Below are 22,639 nucleotides of genomic sequence, written 5' to 3' on the forward strand. Positions count from 1 at the left end.
TATTTGGCTAATATGAGGTGATTTTACATCTTTTACATGTTGCTGTAAAGGAAAGCTCTTCTCGAATACCGAGTAAGAGTTTGGAAAATGGGACAAATCTCAAAAATAAAATGCGGTATTGGCATTATTTTACTGATATTAACATCAGGGACAACATTCACATACTCGGTCGAATGTGGCACTAACAATTTCCGGACAATTTCCTTGTATCATCCAACGCTTTTTTTTCCCTATTTTGTTTCATTCTGTAGAATCAGTGTTCACCAACATCATACATCAAAGAATTATAGACAAACTGACATCAGTCAAGGAACTTGCTCAGCTCTGGATTTGCAGCGTCCATAACATTTTGAATGTGAGCAGCAATAAAGGCTTACAGAGCTCAAAAAGAAGAAGATGCCCAGTTATCGGTAAACTTACGTTGCTGAAACACAAAACACAATTTGTTCTTCGTTAGTAACTGTAGGTGATGATGTCAGAAAGACAGTAGGAGAATACTGGTAAAGTATATGGCGTAGTTATTTAACTTATTTCTTCAACTCTTAAGCTGAACACTACTGAAACAATATCATCATGAACTCAAACGACAGAATTAGCCATTCAAATATTTTCAAAACCAAGATGTAGACACCTCAAAGTTGTCTACTAGCCTTAAGGGTACCCGATGATGAGGCTAAAAACTAAATGACTTAATGAAAATTGACAATGTTATAATTAAATGGCTCTTTATGCTTATTACCCGATAAACCACATAAAATTGGCCTAAAGCCACCCTTTGTTCATATTCAATCCACTTCATATAATTACCTGCCTGCTAAAGATCGTCGACAATTTACTAATTATCGTCGACAATTTTAATGAACTTTCAAAACTACCCCTCCCTCACACTCCCCCTTATATTTTTTCCGTCTTGTTTTGTTTTCGTAAAAAAATAATTAATAATTACTAATAAACCCCGTTCGGGGATAGTTCGTTTTATTTTAATTTTTTAATTTATTGAAACTTATTTTAATTAGCGATTATCGATCCACGCACCCAAAACTAATTTAAGACGGAAATTAATAATTTTTTTTTTTAAAAAAAAAAAATTGTTGAAAAAGGGCCTGGATGAAGAAATTTTTCGTCCAGACCAAGGTCCGGACAAAGAAATTTTCGTCCAGACAAAAATATTTTCCGTCCAGACCCAGGTCCAGACAAAAAATATTTTCGTCCGGAAAAATTTTTTTTTTTTTTTTTAAAAAATAGTTTTTTTAAAAAAAAAAAAAATTCCGGACGAAAATATTTTTCATCTGGACCTGGGTCTGGACGAAAATATTTTCCGTCTGGACGAAAAATATTTTTGTTTGGACCATGGTCTGGACGAAAATTTTCTTTGTCCGGACCTTGGTCTGGACGAAAATGTTTTTCGTGCGGAAAAAAAAAATTTCTTTTTTTTTTTTTGAAAAAAAAAATCATTTTCTGACTTAGATTAATTTTTGGTGCGGTAATCGATAATCGCTAAGTTCTCGTTCATGTTAATTACAAATCCCGCTTTTTTTTTTTTGAAAAACCGTCTTTTTTTTTTTGTTTGAAAGATTTTAGTGAGACGTTGGTGAGACGGAAATTGACTTGTGTTTTAATGAGACGGAAATTGCATTTTAGTGAGACGGAAATGGAGTTATGTTATGGAGGGCAAACTTGGAAATTTACATTAAATGTCGACGATAATTAGTAAATTGTCGACGATATATAGCAGGACCCTATTATTAACCATTCGGTAAAAACCTGAGAGTTATTCGAGTGACATAGTATTGGCCCGAAACCAATAAGTTACAAAAGAGGCATAATCAAGTTGTTGGGCCCGTAGAAATTTGGACAATAAAAGCCCAATTTCTATAAAGAAAACCCACGACAAAGCAGGGCTTGGATTTCCCGAAAAGCTAAGAAAAGTTGGCTGGAGTTGACATATTCTATTGGTCTACAAAGACTATAACTCTAGAAGGCCATTACAAGTTTCTATGGTATTAGTTTTGTGTAATTAGTAGAGCTTGTTACATTAAAGAGGGCAAAACTCATCAAAATATAACTCAAATTCACATGTCAAATAAAAATGGAACACATTCTCCACATTAGAGAAATTGTGAGTTACTTCTAGGGTAACAATGTTCAGTCAGTGTCCAGTATTTCTACTTGGATCACATTTGGGACAGACCCCATCCTTTTCAAAATCTTTTCAAAAAAAGAATCTCAATTCCAATGTTTTCAAAAAAAAAAAAAAATCCTGATTTACATATGCATCATATCTAGGACATGCATCGTATTTAGGACATGCATTTGCATTTTAGGTGTCATATACTTGTCACTAACTATTCCAGATCTCAAGTCGACTACTTTGTCATTCATCTTCCAGATTTAGCCAAAGTGGGGGCTTTCTCAAAAAGTCTCATCTTCTCGTAAAATAAAATCTTGCGAGTTTCCAAATCAAAAAAAAATCAACTTATCTTTATGTGAAATAAAATTTTGCAAATTTACATCCCATTTCCTGAAATAAAATTTTACGATTCATTAAATTTAGTTTTTTTCGAAATAAAATTTTGAAATTAAACTTGGTCGGCAGGCCCTCACATGCATTTGAGTTCTTAAAATAAAATTTTCCGAACTTACCTTTTTGCGAAATAAAATTTTGCAATTTTCAAATCAATTGGTCGGCAGGCCCTGACATGCATCTGAGTTCTTAAAATAAAATTTTCTGAACTTGTTATTTTGCGAAATAAAATTTTGCAATTTTCAAATCAATTGGTCGGCAGGCCCTGACATGCATTCTGAGTTTTTAAAATAAAATTTTCTGAACTTGCCTTTTTCCGAAATAAAATTTTGCAAATCTTAGTTTGTAAAATAAAAATTTTACATTCTAATCCACTTTCAAAATAAAATTTTGAATTCCTCGGTCGGCGGGCAGACCAGCTAAACAAAGTTTGGCTATACCAGATTCCAGACCAGCAAAACAAAGTTTTGCTTTACCAGATTCCAGACCGGCGAAACAAAGTTTTGCCATGCCAGTTTTGCTAAGCCAGTATCCAGATTCCAGCTCAGCTCCAGCTTCCAAATTGCTACTCCAGACAGGTAATATAAGAGGCTCAGCTATGTTTCTTATCCTTTATCTGTCCCGACCAGACTACTTTGACCTTCGTCTTACTCAGACTCGGTCAAAGTGGGGGCTTCTGTAGACACCTCAAAGTTGTCTACTAGTCTTAAGGGTACCCGATGATGAGGCTAAAAACTAAATGACTTAATGAAAATTGACAATGTTATAATTAAATGGCTCTTTATACTTATTACACGATAAACCACATAAAATTGGCCTAAAGCCACCCTATGTTCATACAGCTAGTCTTGCTATAGACGGATATATCCGTCTACAGCTAAAGACGAGTCAAATATCTTGAAAGTGGTAATATTTTTGGCCCCCACCACCTCACTTGTTGCTTGTCCTATTAGGAATGTGGTATTGTATTTGACCCGTCTTTTGTTATAGACGGATATATGCCGTCTATAATGAGATTTTGTGATGTTCATATTCAATCCACTTCATATTATTAACCATTCGGTAAAAACCTGAGAGTTATTCGAGTGACATAGTATTGGCCCGAAACCAATAAGTTACAAAAGAGGCATAATCAAGTTGTTGGGCCTGTAGAAATTTGGACAATAAAAGCCCAATTTCTGTAAAGAAAACCCACGACAAAGCAGGGCTTGGATTTCCAGAAAAGCTAAGAAAAGTTGGCTGGAGTTGACATATTCTATTGGTCTACAAAGACTATAAACTCTAGAAGGCCATTACAAGATAAAAAATACTTCCTCCATTCAACTATATTCATGTGAGATTTTGTTTGATTCGTCTTTACAATTACATTAAAAATATCTAACTTTTATGCTTTTACCAAATACGTAGCTAACGATATTTACCGCGTAAAACACGCGTTGGCAAACGTGAAAAAGTAAAGTGGTAGAGTGGAGTTGAATGGAGGGAGTAGTAGCTAGGAGATAAGTTTGTGTGTTTGGTGCTTATCATGATTAACAATTCGATATATTTGGCTATTATTACTCAAGGTGCAATTCAAGTCAAATTGTGACACGAGTAGCCTTACTATAAATATGGACTTGATCAGGCAAACAGGAGGGGGGACGAGACATACGACATACACAAGAATTGCCAGAGATACACACCCCAGATCCACGAAATTTACGCGAGACATAATACGGAGGACGAAATTCACATACTCAGATAAATCCCGTAACATTAATTTTCCCAGATCTCATAGATTCTATACTCTCACATACACCGTCTCAAATATACTATCTCAATTTCTAATCAAAACCTACAATAAATCGTCCCAGTTCCATATAAGCGCATAAGAGCCGTTAAGTTACGACAAAGTCGAAATTCATTAATAGTCAACATCCAGATAGGCCTGAGGGTACCAGATCAAATAAGTTTTCTATTAGAGAATATTAGAATAGAATATTAGATAGGATAGAATATTAGGAAATATATATTATGTGGAAAGATAATATTATGGTTATCATAATATTATCATTTAGGATATTTAGGATTATTCTTGAATTATCCTCCAAGACGGTTTACTATATAATGTAACCGATTCATTAATAATGATCAGCTCATTCAGTTATATCTCTCCTCTATTATTAACATTTTCTTTACTCTTTATTTTGCTCTTTTATTTCTTTTATCTATTTTTATCGTATAATTCGTATAATAATTGTATAAAAACTAATCTCGTAACTTGTCCTTGTAAATAATTGTATAATTAACTTTTTTATCGTCAAATTTCGTCAAATATATAATATTACAAATAAATAGTAGAGGCCGTCAGTTTGATGGGCGGTCCGGGTGCCTAACACCTTCCCTGACCGTACCTTTACCCCCGAATCCGCAATCTTTGGTTTAAACCGGAGTGACGAATCAGTCCCCATACCAGGGATCAAAAGAAGCCTTTTCCGTTAACTTATTTTTGTATGTTTTTTATAAAACCTACTGGCGACTCCACCCATATTATTACTTATTTCAAAAAAGGGGATTTTTTCAGGGATCTCACAGAGTCACAGTACCGACTCCGCTGGGGACTTATTAAGAGGGTAAGACTTCAAATTTATTTTTAATATTTTGTTTTGACGAAATACTGTTTGTACGGCTAAGTTCGTACCTATTTGTTCAAATTTTAGTCCACTTTTGGTGCTTAATTCTTGATTGTTATGAGATTACACCACCTGTTCGCCCGAATTAACGAGATAATAGCATGAATACAAAGTGTCAAATGTCAATGCTAAAACGATTCCCATGTTTAAACAAACATTCTGCTCCTCGTAAATTATATACTTTGTTTTATTTATTGTTGTTTTTTTTGTTTTTTTTTTTATCCATGTAAAGACAAAAAAGTTGTATGCTCTCTGTTAGCCAATACTATGCCATTTAAGCTACCCTATTCACCCTCAGTAAAGTATGTTGTATACTTAAAAGGTACATTCGACCGACTAGGCCTTACACATATTTGTCACCTCATGACGTCGCATTTTGGCAACTCGCCTGGTCCATATGACTGGGGGAGCACAAAAGCGAGAGATACCTCGGGTATTTTAATGTTGTGAGTACCCAATTGCCAACCATAAACCTAACCATAGATCCCGTAGAACCTTTGTTAGGTCATGTTATATGTATTTTGTGTGTTAATATTTTCGACATAGTCTCGTTGTAATAATTAGCTAAAAAAAAAAGACATGTGTCAGCTACACGAGGCATGCATTTGTTCTTTGTGCGTAGTAATAACACGCCATGTCAAAAAAAAAAAAAAAAAAAAAAAATAACACCAAAACATTGTATCAATTTTGTTTCTTCTCTTAACAAACATCAGGCCCTATCAATCTCATCCCAGAGACTTGCTCTCATGCACATGTAAGTTTGCATTTTAGTTAGTCACTCAGCTTACATATCGTTTCCACTTTATTTTTATTTATTTATTTTATTTTTTTTTTTAAAAACAATAAAAGTTTCCTTCTTTTAATATTAAAAAAAGGGGTCTTATTTTTTTATTTTTCAGTTTAGTTAAAAAAAAAACAAAAAAAAAATTCTCTTTTTTGGACAATTTTCCATTTTCAACTCTTTTTTTACCCATGTGTGGTCCATATAGAAATTTGTATAGGTCATCTTACACTTCAAATCTTTCTATCAATTTCTAAATAACTGTTCCATATTTCTCCTTATAGAGTCGTATCAACCGTTGTGAAAAGAAATTGGACAAAGAGCTTTCTATACCCAATTAAGAGTCGTATTGTTAATCTAGCGTCTCGTGTATTTGATATTTACTCTCACGTCCGTTGACTTAGAATAGCAATCATCAGTAGTCGGTGGATCGGTAATGGGCAATGGCAAGGATAAATTAAGGAATTACTAAAAATTTGGAATGTAAATAGAAGTGCACATCACTTTCTACACCTGCCATGTGTAATGAGCCGCAGTTGTAGTGTACAATTCCTAAAAATTGCGCGCGCGGTCATTCCACTTCGAACCCCTAGATTTCTTATTTGCACTTATGTATTTTCATTTCTTTTTTAGTTTCATTTAGTACTCCAAGATTACTTCCTGCGTGTCGAATCTTGGAGTCTCGTTTTTAGTTTAAGATACGTTTTTAGGCGTTTAGAAAACGTATCGCTATTCTGCACAATCAATGTATCCTGCTACTAGGACCAAACTATCAAATTTGCCTCTATGAGAGGTGCTAGTCAATGAAAAACCGCTTCTCATCCAAAAGCTTGTTGTTGCTTGTTGCTTGCTTTCAATAATCGTATTGCTTACTTTTATTGCTTTCGTGTGCCGGACTTGATAATCGTGACTAGGATTCCAGACACACGCCGACCCGAGACCGATTACGAATGCACTAGTGATCCTTCACTAGTGCTTGACGCTCTCGCTTGCATTCTTGTCGCGTGTTAGACAAGGGTGCGCGCCACGATCCGGCTCAAAGTCCCGGACCGTGACATTTGGTATCAGAGCTCGGTCTTCACGACAAGCTGCTGCTTACGATGACGGGAAAGAACGCGGAACCGAGTGGGAACAAAGGAGAAACTAGGGCCCGGGTGACGGCCTTAGAGAAGCTACTTGAGGAGAAACTTCCGTATCTGGAAGGACTCGTGGTGAGCCTCGGGGGCACTCACCAAGCCGTAGGTGAGACGGTAAGGGGGCATGAGGCCCGCCTAGAAGCCGTACACGAGACGATAAAGGGGCATGAGGCTCACTTTGACGCCATAGATGCTTTGATCCCGCGTGAATACGCAGAAGAGATGGGCTATGTCCACGAGAGACTCGGACAGCTCGAGAACATGTGTAATACATTGATGAGAATGGCCGCAGACGGGAATTTTGGTGGGACTCCCAAGGTGAAGCTGCCTACACCCCACAAGTATAGTGGGGCAAGAGACTCGAAAGAAGTCGACAATTTCCTCTTCGACATGGAGCAATTCTTCCGAGCGAGTGCGCTCGAGGAGACCCTGAAGGTCACTACCGCAAGCATGTATCTAATCGATGATGCCAAACAATGGTGGCGCTCCAAATACGCCGAGATTGAGGCAGGGAGCCTAGTGTTGGAGTCATGGGACGATTTCAAACGACTCTTCAAGGAACAATTCTATCCGGAGAATACCGACTTCCTCGCTCGAAGAAAACTCAAGAGCTTGAAGCATACGGGTTCTATCCGGGAGTACGTGAAAGCCTACTCGACGTGTATGCTAGAGATAAATGATATGACCGAGAAGGATCGTGTGTTCCAGTTCGTCAATGGTTTGAAAGAGTGGGCTCAACGAGAGATCATGCGACAGAGACCCGAGTCCCTCTCCGCTGCAATGACCGCGGCCGAGAGACTAGTCGATTACTATTTTGAGCGTGAAGCAGCGCAGAAAAAGGTATTCTCAGCAGCAAGCGGGGGTAACCCCAGATTTGGAGGAAACACGTCGCAAGCCAAAACTCCTACGGGAAACAGTCGATTCCGTCCAGGAGGAGATTATAGAAAGGGGGGGCAAGCTAATTCCACACCAACTTCCTCAAAGGGGAGCACCTCAGAAGCGTCTACCGCTAGAAAACTGTTTGCCTGTTTCTTATGCAAGGGACCACACCGAATGTCCGAGTGTCCGCACCAGGGGGAGTTCAACAACCTCAAGAAGAATTTATCTAAGATGTCGGTGGAACCAAACCCCGAAGGGATGGACCATGAAGTCGACCCGGGGGATGATGACGAGTTCAACGAACAGGGAGAAGTGGCACGGATGGGCGCGGTGCACATGATGTGTTCGATGGGAAAAGGCACCAACCTTTCCGAGGCCAAGTCCACTGAGCTCATGTACGTTGAAGTAAAAATTAATGGAATCTGCACTCGTGCCATGATAGACACGGGAGCCTCCCACAATTTTGTTACCCCAGATGAGGCGAAACAGCTTGGGATGGAGATAAACCGAGAAGGAGGAAGGATGAAAGCTGTTAACTCCGTCTTAAGCCGATTCAGGGCGTGGCCAAAGATGTAGTGATCAAGATGGGTGAATGGAGCGGGAAGCTCGACTTCACCAGTGTCCTGATGGATGACTTCAAGATTGTCCTCGGAATGGATTTTCTAAAGCGAACTCCGACCTTCTTAGTTCCCCATAATGGTTCCCTTATGATGGTCGGGTCAAACCCTTGCTTGGTGAAGGCCGTGGGAGGAGATCGTAAGATGAAGGGACCCCTCCTTTCGGCGATGCAATTGAATAGAGGACTTCAAAAGGGTGAGCCAACCTTTTTGTGTACCGTGTCCATGAAAGAGGACACTTCTGCCGAATCAGAGGAACCCTCGATAATGCGGGTGTTGGATGACAACAAGGACTTGATGCCAGATTCTTTACCTATGAGTCTTCCGCCACGACGCTCGGTAGACCATCAGATCGAGTTACTTCCAGGGACAAGACCTCCTGCTCGAGGGCCATACCGCATGGCGGCCCCAGAATTAGCTGAACTTCGAAAGCAGCTAGATGATTTGATTCGCTCGGGGTCGATTCGACCCTCTAAAGCTCCCTATGGAGCTCCCGTGCTCTTTCAAAAGAAACAAGATGGTAGTCTGAGACTATGTATTGACTACCGGGCCTTAAACAAGTTGGCAGTGAGAAATCGCTACCCCATTCCTTAGTAGCGGACTTGTTTGATCAGTTACAGGGCGCCGTATACTTCACCAAGTTAGATCTGAGATCTGGTTATCATCAAGTTCGAATTGCCGAAGGAGATGAGCCAAAGACAGCTTGTGTGACGAGGTATGGGTCTTTCGAATGGCTGGTCATGCCTTTCGGGTTGACGAACGCACCTGCTACGTTTTGCACGTTGATGAATCACGTGTTCCACGAGTACTTAGACAAGTTCGTGGTGGTGTACCTGGATGATATTGTTGTTTATAGTCGCTCTCTGGCTCTGGCTGATCATGTGAAGCATTTGAGGCTTGTGTTTGCAAAACTACGGGACAACCACTTATTTGTAAAAAGGGAGAAGTGTGAGTTTGCCCAACCTGAAGTCAATTTCCTCGGCCACATCGTGGGGAAAGGGAGACTTAGAATGGATCCGAAGAAGATTACGACAATCAAGGATTGGGGTACTCCAAGAAACGTGTCGGAGCTTCGCTCTTTCTTGGGGCTAGCAAACTATTATCGAAGATTCATCCGGGAGTATTCTAAAATAGCCGCCCCCCTAACCGATTTGTTGAAAAAGGATATCAAGTGGGAGTGGTCTATCGACAGAAGAAGAGCCTTTGAGAGGCTCAAGGAAGCAGTGATGCAGGAACCCGTATTGGCACTACCGGACATCACCAAGCCATTCGAAGTAGAGACGTATGCGTCTGATTATGCCCTTGGGGGAGTACTCCTCCAAGAGGGTCATCCAGTGGCCTTTGAGAGTAGAAAGTTGAATGGGGCCGAGACTCGGTATGCTGCCCAAGAGAAAGAACTTCTTGCTATTGTTCACTGCTTGCGGGGATGGAGATACTATCTCTTGGGATCAAAGTTTATCGTCAAGACGGATAACACTGCGGCATCTCACTTCCTGACGCAACCCAAGCTCAACAGCCGACAAGCTAGATGGCAAGAATTGTTGGCCGAGTTTGATGTGGAGTTCACTTATCGACCGGGAGCAGCGAATAGGGTCGTTGATGCCCTAAGCCGTAGGTGCGACTTGGCCGCACTGCATATGATCGCTCACTTGTCCACTACCACCGTGGTCACAGATATTCGAGCTAAAGCGAAGGAACACCTCGACCAAGACCCAATGGCGAGGACACTGAAACAGTTGGCCTTAGAAGGAAAAACTCGCAAGTTTTGGGTGGAAGATGGACTCTTATTCACAAAGGGATATCGCATCTTTGTTCCAAAGGCGGCTGGATTGAGGAAGATTCTCCTACAAGAGTGCCATGATACCTTCAGGCGGAGTCACCCGGGATGGCGAGAGAACTTTATGCCTATTGAAGAGAAGTTACTATTGGCCGCAGATGAAGGATGATGTGATGGAGTACACGAAGACATGTCTCATTTGCCGACAAGATAAGGGAGAGAAACGAAGCCTGGAGGGTCGCTAAACTGTTACTGTCTGATCGACACGACCATGGGAGAGTATCTCAATGGACTTTATCTCTAGGTTACCGAAGGTCGGGGCGTTAAGTGTGATCCTTGTCATTGTGAATCGATTCTCGAAATATGCGACTTTCATTCCTCTTCCTAAGGCGTGTAGCGCTGAAGAAACTGCCACAATGTTCTTCAGGCATGTTGTGAAATATTGGGGATTGCCTCAAAGTATAGTCAGTGACCGCGATTCTAGCTTCACGGGACTATTTTGGGGAGAGTTGTTCAATCTCCTGGGTTCGAAGCTGCGGATGTCCTCCAATTACCATCCCCAAACGGATGGCCAGACTGAACGATTCAATAGCATGTTGGAAGAGTACTTGAGACACTTTGTTGGGGCAACTCAAATGGAGTGGGTGAGACTCCTTGATGTGGCCCAGTTTTGTTTTAATGTGCAGACGAGCTCTTCGTCCAACAAGAGCCCGTTTGAGCTTGTTCTGGTCAATGATCGTTATTGCCTCCCACAGTTGCAGATACCTATGGAGGCCGGACAAAGAAAGCCCACGAGTATGTGAAAGAATGGAACGTGAATGCTGAAATTGCTCGCCGCATGAAGAAGTGGGCGGATCAGAATCGGAGACCAAGGGAGTTCAAAGTAGGCGACATGGTCATGGTGAAGCTGAACAAAGAGCAGATGAGATTCCTCCGAGGACGGGACAAGCGTCTAGTGCGAAAGTACGAAGTCCTCATCCAAGTGACCAAGCGGATTGGGGAAGTGGCATACAAGCTTGACCGCCCTGCCTGGATGAAGTGTCACCCTGTCTTTCATGTGAGCTGTCTAAAGCCTTACCATCCAGATCCTGAAGATCCCACCCGCAACAAGAGCAAGCGCGCCAACATCCGCTCCAATCAACTTCCGGCGACATCACCGATCGAACCAGCCATGAAGATTTTCAAGCGTTGCCGAGGACGGCAACAAATTAGGTGGGGGAGAGTGTAATGAGCCGCAGTTGTAGTGCACAATTCCTAAAAATTGCGCGCTCGGTCATTCCACTTCGAACCCCTAGATTTCTTATTTGCACTTATGTATTTTCATTTCTTTTTTAGTTTCATTTAGTACTCCAAGATTACTTCCTGCGTGTCGAATCTTGGAGTCTCGTTTTTAGTTTAAGATACGTTTTTAGGCGTTTAGAAAACGTATCGCTATTCTGCACAATCAATGTATCCTGCTACTAGGACCAAACTATCAAATTTGCCTCTATGAGAGGTGCTAGTCAATGAAAAACCGCTTCTCATCCAAAAGCTTGTTGTTGCTTGTTGCTTGTTGCTTGCTTTCAATAATCGTATTGCTTACTTTTATTGCTTTCGTGTGCCGGACTTGATAATCGTGACTAGGATTCCAGACACACGCCGACCCGAGACCGATTACGAATGCACTAGTGATCCTTCACTAGTGCTTGGCGCTCTCGCTTGCATTCTTGTCGCGTGTTAGACAAGGGTGCGCGCCACGATCCGGCTCAAAGTCCCGGACCGTGACACCATGCATATACCCCAGTACGTTGGCCTCTACTAGTTTCACCCTTGAGCTTGTGCGTGACAGTCACATCCCATAAATTATTGCCATACCCATAATACATTGATAGTAATTAGGACCACCCTAGTCCTCTTTGAGTTACATAAATAAATAAAAAGAGCATATGTCATTTCTATTAGTCACTTGTTCTATTTCTTACCCTTAACTAGTAGAATAGACTTGAAATACTTTAGGACGTATCTCTTTAGTGTAGATCAATCGACCTCTTAGAATCAGCCTGAACGAGGGCGTGCATTTGACCATCTTTTTCATCTACTGGTGTGATAATTCCTTGATCGCCGTGTCTCTAACTAGGTGACCTCTAGGTTTAGAGATTCCATCTTTTTACCTGATTCGTTCATTTTCCATATTTCCAATGACTACCAGATTCATCAATTTCCCATATTTTATGTGACTACCAATCCAAATGAGCACAAATTTCTCTCTACCAAATTCGTCAATTTCCCATATCTCAAATGACTACTAGATGAGCAAAATCTCATATGTTCGACCATTTTATCAAATATTATATTGTCATCCATTCCCATTGGTGCTAGAAAACTAGCTCGAACATATTCAAACCAGATTCTCAGTATACCAGTGTCCCAACATACCAAATAAAACACGAGAGCGCACACTCCATGCTATTTAAACAAGAGAGATGACCACTAGTCCCTTAAAATGAACTTAAGATGTGAGTCCAAGTACCAAGACAAGCTCAAAAGTACTCACACCGAAGACACTCATAAATCACAAAAATTCCAGTCAAATTTGCAATCAAATCCAATGTCAAAAGTCTCAAAAATTCAGAAGACAAAAGAAATCCAGCGACAAAGTTGCAACTTAATCCAGTGTCAAAAATCTCAAAAAATCACAAGACAAAAAAAATTCCAGTAAAAAAGACAAAAAAATACTCTAGTCAAAGATGCAATTGCAGAATAGTCATTTTCTTTTTTTCATTCCTCAGACGAATTAATCCACAGTTACATTGTCTCCATTCCTCTTGGGACGATCCTTTCATTCATTTAGATGAGTGAGAGAGGCACACGAGTCTTCAGTGTCTTCTAACACCATAGAACCTTCTACTCCATTCCATTTATCACCCTCGTTCAGCATCTAAGAATTCGGGAGATGTACACTAAGTTTATACGGTCACATAAGTATTTTGTTTCTATGGTATTAGTTTTGTGTAATTAGTAGAGCTTGTTACATTAAAGAGGGCAAAACTCATCAAAATATAACTCAAATTCACATGTCAAATAAAAGTGGAACACATTCTCCACATTAGAGAAATTGTGAGTTACTTCTAGGGTAACAATGTTCAGTCAGTGTCCAGTATTTCTACTTGGATCACATTTGGGACAGACCCCATCCTTTTCAAAATCTTTTCAAAAAAAGAATCTCAATTCCAATGTTTTCAAAAAAAAAAAAATCCTGATTTACATATGCATCATATCTAGGACATGCATCGTATTTAGGACATGCATTTGCATTTTAGGTGTCATATACTTGTCACTAACTATTCCAGATCTCAAGTCGACTACTTTGTCATTCATCTTCCAGATTTAGCCAAAGTGGGGGCTTTCTCAAAAAGTCTCATCTTCTCGTAAAATAAAATCTTGCGAGTTTCAAAATCAAAAAAAAATTCAACTTATCTTTATGTGAAATAAAATTTTGCAAATTTACATCCCATTTCCTGAAATAAAATTTTACGATTCATTAAATTTAGTTTTTTTCGAAATAAAATTTTGAAATTAAACTTGGTCGGCAGGCCCTGACATGCATTTGAGTTCTTAAAATAAAATTTTCCGAGCTTACCTTTTTGCGAAATAAAATTTTGCAATTTTCAAATCAATTGGTCGGCAGGCCCTGACATGCATCTGAGTTCTTAAAATAAAATTTTCTGAACTTGTTATTTTGCGAAATAAAGGTTTGCAATTTTCAAATCAATTGGTCGGCAGGCCCTGACATGCATTCTGAGTTTTTAAAATAAAATTTTCTGAACTTGCCTTTTTCCGAAATAAAATTTTGCAAATCTTAGTTTGTAAAATAAAAATTTTACATTCTAATCCCCTTTCAAAATAAAATTTTGAATTCCTCGGTCGGCGAGCAGACCAGCTAAACAAAGTTTGGCTATACCAGATTCCAGCCCAGCAAAACAAAGTTTTGCTTTACCAGATTCCAGACCGGCGAAACAAAGTTTTGCCATGACAGTTACCAGATTGGTGAAACAAAGTTTTACCGGCTTCATTCCAGATTAGTAAAACAAAGTTTTGCTAAGCCAGTATCCAGATTCCAGCTCAGCTTCCAAATTGCTACTCCAGACAGGTAATATAAGAGGCTCAGCTATGTTTCTTATCCTTTATCTGTCCCGACCAGACTACTTTGACCTTCGTCTTACTCAGACTCGGTCAAAGTGGGGGCTTCTGTAGACACCTCAAAGTTGTCTACTAGTCTTAAGGGTACCCGATGATGAGGCTAAAAACTAAATGACTTAATGAAAATTGACAATCTATAAAATACTATTAAAAGTCTAAACTAAAATGACTTCTAAAGTCCATGTCATTAAAGCCACGTGTGATTGAAAAATGCCACATTTGATTAATGGAATGCCACATTTGTTTTATGAATGACACGGTTGCACTAAATGGCCAGCACATCACCAATCTATAAATAATATAAAAAGGGTAAATTTGAGCTGCCACATGTCACGATTTGCTCTCAATAAAGTACCACATACTTTAGCCAAACATAATTTACTGGAAAACAAATTCTTTAGCTGTTGACTAAAATTCTTCTATCTGCCTCGACTTTCCAATTGACTCATACTCTTCATCTTCCTCCTTCATGGCCTTTAATTTCACTTTATTTCCCCCACTTCATCTTCTTCATATTTAATTGAAAATACGTTTTATGCAGATAATGAAGTGTATATAATAATTCAAAATGTGAAGTAGTTATAATTTGTGAAGAATCCCATATTATCCCACATGTGAGTGTCCCACATTGAAGGAGAAAGAGAGATTGTACCACTTTATAACCAAGGGGGCTACTCCTCCTATTGCCAATTGGTTTTAGGATGGAACCTCCCTTGTGTTGTTAAGTGGTCCGTCTCTCCTCCATTCGGGTAAGGCCCAGGCCCATTTGCATGATTTAACATAATTTGAATTTAATTTGTGTTACTTTTTAATGAATATATTGTTGTTTGCATTAGTAATTCGCGGATTTAGTCTTATTGTTCCATTTTACCAAAATTTTCACGTAAGACATACCGATGATTGATTTTTTGATCGATAATGATTAGTTATGTCGAAGACCTTGGTTTATAAGGCAGTTTACCAACCATGCAGAAAAGAATCTCGGGGTATGACGATTTACGAAGAAGGACGTTGCATTCTCAATGGTGTATACACTTTCAAGATTATGTTTAATAGAGGTATGGTTTTCACTTTTGGCAAATTCCATTGTAATTTAGTCGATTCAATCCCATTTAATTGCTTCTCGACTAACCCGATTCAAAAATTTTACATTCGCTAATTTCATTGATTATTCACCAGAATTTTCAGCAATTGGTCACACCACACCAATACACCCATGATGATGTTGATTGGTATGCACTCTGACATATTAGGGAAACAAATCATGGAAAATAATTGGGAACATGACAAGGGAAGTAGAGTTCATCAATCGAAAGAGGAAGGATTTCTTCTTTGCATTGGATCATGGTTTTTGTGTTAATGTGAGAATGGCTTTTAGAGCAAATGTACACGATTTTGTGTAATTTTCTTTTCCCTTAAAATAGAATGTTTGTTTTTGTTAATTGAACAATTGATATTGTATTCTTTCCCTTCTCCTCATCCCTCCATTTCATGTTTTGCATTCGAATACCCCCACTACTAATGAAGGAACAAAATTACTCTGTATTGATCTCTATATTGAATCACATGGCATAATATTACCATCAAAAACAGCCACTCACTCTTGATCCTTTTTTCATCCAACAATCATATTTATTCTTCGCTATAGATTGGTGTGATCTGGTCAAAGGTACTGCAATTACCTTTACAAATCTTCAGCCCCTTAACCCTATTTCTTAAATTTACCATTTAGGAACGGGTCTTTTTTACCTTATTAATCGAAAAAAAGTGTAAGGCACAAAAATGTACTGTATACGTTTAAGAGCCTTATTAGACATTGTTGTTTTCCTACAGATGACTTTAAAGCTTTGAATTGTAATTTGTTGTCCTTACATTGAATCATTGATACTCCGTTAAAAACATTGAATTCTATCATGTTGCGCTCTTAAATGTGATCAATATATTACTTTGTTTTTCCTTATTTGAGTGTTACAAAAAGTCAATTCAGGTTTCTAAAAAAAAAAAAAAAGTCAATTCAAATGTTCACTTAAATTGATAACCGTATCCCAACTTTCATGTGACCAAGAAAACCAAGTCCCGTGCATTGCACGGGTATCCAAACTAGTGTTATAATTAAATGGCTCTTTACGCTTATTACCAGATAAACCACATAAAATTGGCCTAAAGCCACCCTTTGTTCATATTCAATCCACTTCATATTATTAACCATTTGGTAAAAACCTGAGAGTTATTCGAGTGACATAGTATTGGCCCGAAACCAATAAGATACAAAAGACGCATAATCAAGTTGTTGGGCCCGGAAATTCAATGGCTTATTTCTTCTATTTGGAATACTTCATGTCATGGTCCAGCTTCGTCGTCCGTCTCCCTTAAACTTAGCCAAATCCGTTCTGGAATTCTTAAATGGGTTCTTCAAAATCGTCACAAATTTATGACTGATTGGAGCTCCATTTCACATGATTTATCTGCATCTGCTTCTCTTGTCCACGATAGCTCCTCGGGTTTGAACTACATTGACAATATAAAATCTTTGGAGCACGAAGTTCTTATCCAACAATCCTTCTGGAAACAACGTGCAAAATTTGAGTTTCATTTCAACGATGGCATACCAACTTCTTATTTTTTTAGTAGATCTAAATCTCGACAGAAGCGTCTTCGGATCATTTCTCTAAAGAATGATATGGGAATCTGGACTTCTTCTGATTTGGATCTTTCTAAGTTGGTTATGTCACATTTTACCAGCTTATACAGTTCGGCTAATCAAAATCTTCCGTCCTCAGCCCTTGAAGATTTGTCTATTCCTCGATTGGACGAATTTCAAGAAGATTATATTTCGAACCCTTCACTTCTAATGATGTTGAAAAAGCTTTTTCTCGATGAAGCCGAATAAATCACCCGGACTCGATGGCTTTCCACCCCGCTTTTATCAACTTTATGGGATATTATCAAAGATGATATTACTTCAAGCATTCCTTTCTTTCCTAAACTTTGGTCACCTTCTTCTCGCATGGAACAACACAAATGTTGTTCTCATTCGAAAGTTGATATACCCGAACATATTTCTCGGTTTCGCCCAATCACCTTTGTAACGTCATCTATAGAGCGACCTCAAAATGTATTGCTACCAGCCGAGGAGGGTGATTGATGCTATTATTGGCCAAAATCAAAATGCTTTTGTTTCAGGACGTTTAATCAGTGATTGGGGATTTCTTGGTCATGAGATTCTTACTTACATTAACCAACGCAAAAGGGGTACTCGATGTTTTGGAGCTATCAAGCTTGATATGAATAAGGCTTTTGATAGAGTTTCTTGGCCCTTCTTGTTCGTAGTTTTAAAACTTTTTGGTTTTCCAAAGAAGTTTCAAGACTTGTTAAAACTTGTGTCGTCGAACGGTCTCTTTGCAAGTTCTCATTAATGGTACTCCCTCCACCGTAGTATTTTTTTCCTCGGTGCGGGTTACGTCAAGGCGACCCTATTTCGCCATATCTTTTTATACTATGTATGGAAATCCTCTCTCTTATGATTAACAAGGCTGAATCTATTGGACTCATTGAAGGTATTAAGCTATCACGGCATAGTCCTGCTATTTCTCATCTTTTATACGCTGATGATTCGCTCTTGTGCCTCCGTCTAACATCAAATGGTTGCGAAACTTTGCGTAGCATCCTGAACTATTTCAGTTCTATCTCGGGTCAAATGATTAATCATCGAAATCTTATATCAAGTTCACCCCAACTCTCCCGCCGATTTTAAAGAGCATATTACTAATATTTTACAAGTGCAAACTAAGAGTAATTTTGGACTATATCTTGGAGTCCCAATCGATTTAGGCAGAAGGAAATTATCGGCTTTCCAGTTTCTCGTTGACAAGATTGCTAGTAGAATTCTCTCTTGGGGCCCTGCAAATTTCTCTCAAGCAGCTAAGTTAATCCTTGTTAATTCAATTTTGCTGGCTTCCGTTAACTACGTGGCCTCTGTTCTTCCAATTCCACTGCAGATTACCTCGAAGATTAATTATCTGATTGACCTTTTCTGGTGGAAGAAATCTCAAAATAAACGCGCCCAACATTGGTTACCTTTTGAGCAATTACAACTACCAAAGTCGGATGGTGGTTTGGGTTTAAAGAATGCAAGACTTGTCAGTCAAGCTTTGTTGGTGAAATTTTTTTGGCGAAGTCAGCATCATCCTACTTCTCTTTTATCCAAAATTATCCGCTCAAAATACCAGAAAGATTTTCCTATCCCTCCCAGAATTTCTAAATATTCAATTTTGCATCTTTTGGTTGGAAAGGTATTGTCAAGTCCACCTTTTTACTTCGTGACGGTATTGCTTGGAAATTTGGAAATGGAAGATCGATTGATCTAAGAAATGACGCTTAGGTTCTTGGTAACAAACCTTTTTTCAAGTCACAAACACAAGCACAGACGATCAGTTTTGATGATCTCCTGCTAGACTCCTCTCACTGGAGCTCTAAGGTTGTTTTCAAATACTTCAATACAGCTTCTGCAAAAAGCATTTGTGCTCTGGAACTTCCATCAGAGCCTACGGATGATTATATTTATTGGAAATTCACGGAAGATGGAAGCTATTCAGCTAAATCAGGTTACTCGTACCTTCTTAAATTAGATCAGCACTCATCTGCTTCAAGATCTCATACCTCTTCTCTTTTTGTTTTGATCCGGAAACTTCCATGTCAACCCCACATCAAGCTTTTTTTTGGGGAAAATTGTCAATCAAATTTTACCTACTGCAGATGTCCTAATTCGCAGAGGTATGAATGTAAGTCCTACTTGTCAAGCATTTCGCCACCTTGATTCTGAATCTCCGTCTCACTTGTTCAGAGATTGTGTTATAGTTAAGAGACTTTGGCTTGCTAGCATCCTTGGAATAAGGATTGAGTCATCCTCAAATAACATTCCCTTTCTTACTTGGGTCCAAAAGTTTTTTATCTACTTGTTCAAATCTGATAATCAAGGTATTTGGCAAGCAATGCGCTTTTCTCTCACTCTTTTTGCTATCTGGAAGCATAGGAATAATGTTATCTTTCGTGGCTGCCCTGTTAACCCTATGGCTATTTTACAAGAGGCTGATTTCCTATACTCGCAACAGCATGATTTCGCGTCCAACAATAAGAGTGATGTGTTCGCCTCAGCCAAGTCTAATATTACCAAGCTTTAAGATTAATGTAGCTTTCAACAAGAAGATTTTGACAGGTACTTTTCATATCCGATACAACAACCGTATTGATCATGAGGTTAACAGCACCTTCTGTTGCTCTCGTCTTCAAAGTTCTATTACTGCTCTACTTAAGGCTATGGTTATAGCCTCTGCTGGTGGTCTACAAAATGTTCTTTTCAAAGTTGAGAACAATCAACTTCTCAGGTTGCTCGGCAAAGATAGTGTACATAAAGTTCCTATTTCGGTTTCTAATAGTCTTAGTCGCATTTTATTTTATCTTAGTTGTAATATTAACTGGTATGTTAGTGGTTTCGTGTAATACTTTTATTGTCTATAATATGATAGTACACGTTTGTCAAAAAAAAAAAAGTTGTTGGGCCCGTAGAAATTTGGACAATAAAAGCCCAATTTCTGTAAAGAAAACCCACGACAAAGCAGGGCTTGGATTTCCCGAAAAGCTAAGAAAAGTTGGATGGAGTTGACATATTCTATTGGTCTACAAAGACTATAACTCTAGAAGGCCATTACAAGATAAAAAATAGTAGCTAGGAGATAGGTTTATGTGTTTGGCGCTTATCATGATTAACAATTCGATATATTTGGCTATTATTACTCAAGGTGCAATTCAAGTCAAATTGTGACACGAGTAGCCTTACTATAAATATGGACTTGATCAGGCAAACATGAGGGCGGACAAGACATACGACATACGACATACACAAGAATTGCCAGAGATACACACCCCAGATCCACGAAATTTACGAGAGACATAATACCGAGGACGAAATTCACATACTCACATAAATCCCGTAACATTAATTTTCCCAGATATCATAGACTCTATACTCTCACATACCCCGTCTCAAATATACTATCTCAGTTTCTAATCAAAACCTACAATAAATCGTCCCAGTTCCATATAAGTGCATAAGAGCCGTTAATTTACGACAAAGTCGAAATTCATTAATAGTCAACAAAGTAGAATGCAAGTATTGTAAGCAGCTCATAACCCATAAATCGGGTAATGGGACTACTGCTTTGAAAACTCACCTCGGAAGATGCAAAAAGTTTCCTGCCAACTTGGATAGGAAACAAAAACTTATTGAATTTGAGTGTCAAACAATTGAAAATGAAGATGGGACAACTGAAATTATCCAAGTACCAAAATTGTGGCTGCATGATCATCTTGTTAGTAGAAAAGAATGTGCTAAAATGATAATTACTGATGAGTTGCCATTTGCTTTTGTTGAGGGTGTCGGATTTCGTGGGTTTTGTAAAGCGTTGAATCCAGAGTTTGTCCCTCCTTCACGGAGTACCGTGACGAGGGATTGCTATAGTCTTTATATTGATGAGAGGGTTAAGTTCAAAGATTTCTTTAGTAAATTGTCTTCTAGAGTGTGCCTTACTACTGATACATGGACGTCGGGTCAAAATTTGAGTTACATGTGTTTGACAGCTCACTTTATAGATGATAATTGGAAGTTGCATACGAGAATAATCAATTTACGCCCGCCGCCATTCGGTGAAGTAATTGGTAGATCCATAGAACAATGTCTAATTGAATGGAATTTGAAAAGAATTTTAACATGCACGGTTGATAATGCTAGTGCAAATGATGTGGCCATTCAATACTTGAAAAGAAGAGTCAATTTCTGGAAAGGAACTGTGTTGGAGGGTAAATACATGCATATGAGGTGTGCGGCACATATTTTAAATTTAGTTGTTAAGGATGGTCTTAAAGAACTTTGTGTCTCCATTCTTAGAATTCGGTATGCTATGACATTTGTGAGGGCTTCACCCGCTAGAGCTAAAGCTTTCAAGGCTTGCATAAATGAAGTGAACATTAAGTGTAAAGGTCTTGTATCTTTGGATGTTGAAACACGATGGAATTCCACATTCTTAATGTTACAATCTGCTTTAAAGTTTAAAGAGGCGTTTGCTAATTTGAGTAGTAAAGGTGGTGCTTACACTAGGCATATGAACAAGCACCATGGTGTGCCTAGTGATGATGATTGGAAGGCAGTTGAGACATTCTTACCATTTCTTGAAATTTTTTACGATGCTACTTTAAAGGTTTCTGGTAGCATTTATTCTACTAGTAATACTTTTGTACCCCTGATTGTTGGTGTTGGTAGTCTTATATCTACTTATTGTGAACATGAAAACGAACACACATTAAATGCATGGCTTTAAAGATGAAGGTTAAACATGACAAATATGGGCGGATATTGACAAAGTTAATGTGTTATTGTTCATTGCTGTTATTCTTGATCCAAGACATAAATGGGTGTTTGTGGAGTGGACTATCAGAGACGCTTTTGATGATGAGAGTGCAAATATGTTGCTTCTTACAATAAAAAAGTGTCTCAAGGTACTTTTTGAGTCTTATGACACCTCTGCTTCCTTCCTCATCTGCATCTGAACATCTGAACAGAGGACTGGTGAATCTTCTTCCAAATTTGTTTCTCCTACACCCATTAGTCGTGGTAAGGAGAGTGATAATAAAATTGATGCTCAAAAACTTTTTATGGAAAGGTATAAGAGTGAAAAGGGGTCGTCTGTTGTGGCGGAGAATAAGTCGGAGTTGGAAAAGTATCTAAGCGATAACACGGAACCAAATGATCCTAATTTTGATTTATTAGCCTGGTGGAAGGATAGTTCTAAGAGAAGATATCCCACTCTTGGTAAATTGGCAAAAGATGTTCTTGCTATGCCAATTTCAACCGTTGCTTCTGAATCCTCTTTCAGTACGGGAGGTCGTGTCTTAGATTCATTTCGTACCTCTTTAACTCCGAGACTTGTTGAGGCTTTGGTTTGTTGTCAAGATTGGCTTCGTCAATCTCATGGTCCTCTTATTATAGAGGAAAATCTAGCTGATTTGGAAGAATTGGAAG

At 38.8% G+C, this 22,639-nt stretch overlaps 1 protein-coding gene across 4 annotated transcripts in view; it reads right to left on the reverse strand.

Moving 5' to 3' along the window:
- Window positions 1-99: 99 nt before the first annotated feature.
- LOC141600021 (deaminated glutathione amidase, chloroplastic/cytosolic) overlaps window positions 100-22,639 on the reverse strand; it is a 29,594-nt gene continuing 7,054 nt past the window's right edge. The window contains exon 9 of one of the 4 annotated variants that reach the window (XM_074420177.1): window positions 100-424. In XM_074420177.1, coding sequence (XP_074276278.1) covers window positions 383-424 — 42 coding nt within the window. In that variant the 3' untranslated portion in view covers window positions 100-382. Of the gene's footprint in view, window positions 425-12,913; window positions 13,326-21,973; window positions 22,214-22,639 lie in introns of those variants that run through there. The other 3 variants (XM_074420175.1, XM_074420178.1, XM_074420176.1) reach the window with 3 other exon arrangements.

Source organism: Silene latifolia, chromosome 9 (genome assembly GCF_048544455.1).
Source record: "Silene latifolia isolate original U9 population chromosome 9, ASM4854445v1, whole genome shotgun sequence".
Taxonomy (NCBI): Eukaryota; Viridiplantae; Streptophyta; class Magnoliopsida; order Caryophyllales; family Caryophyllaceae; genus Silene; species Silene latifolia.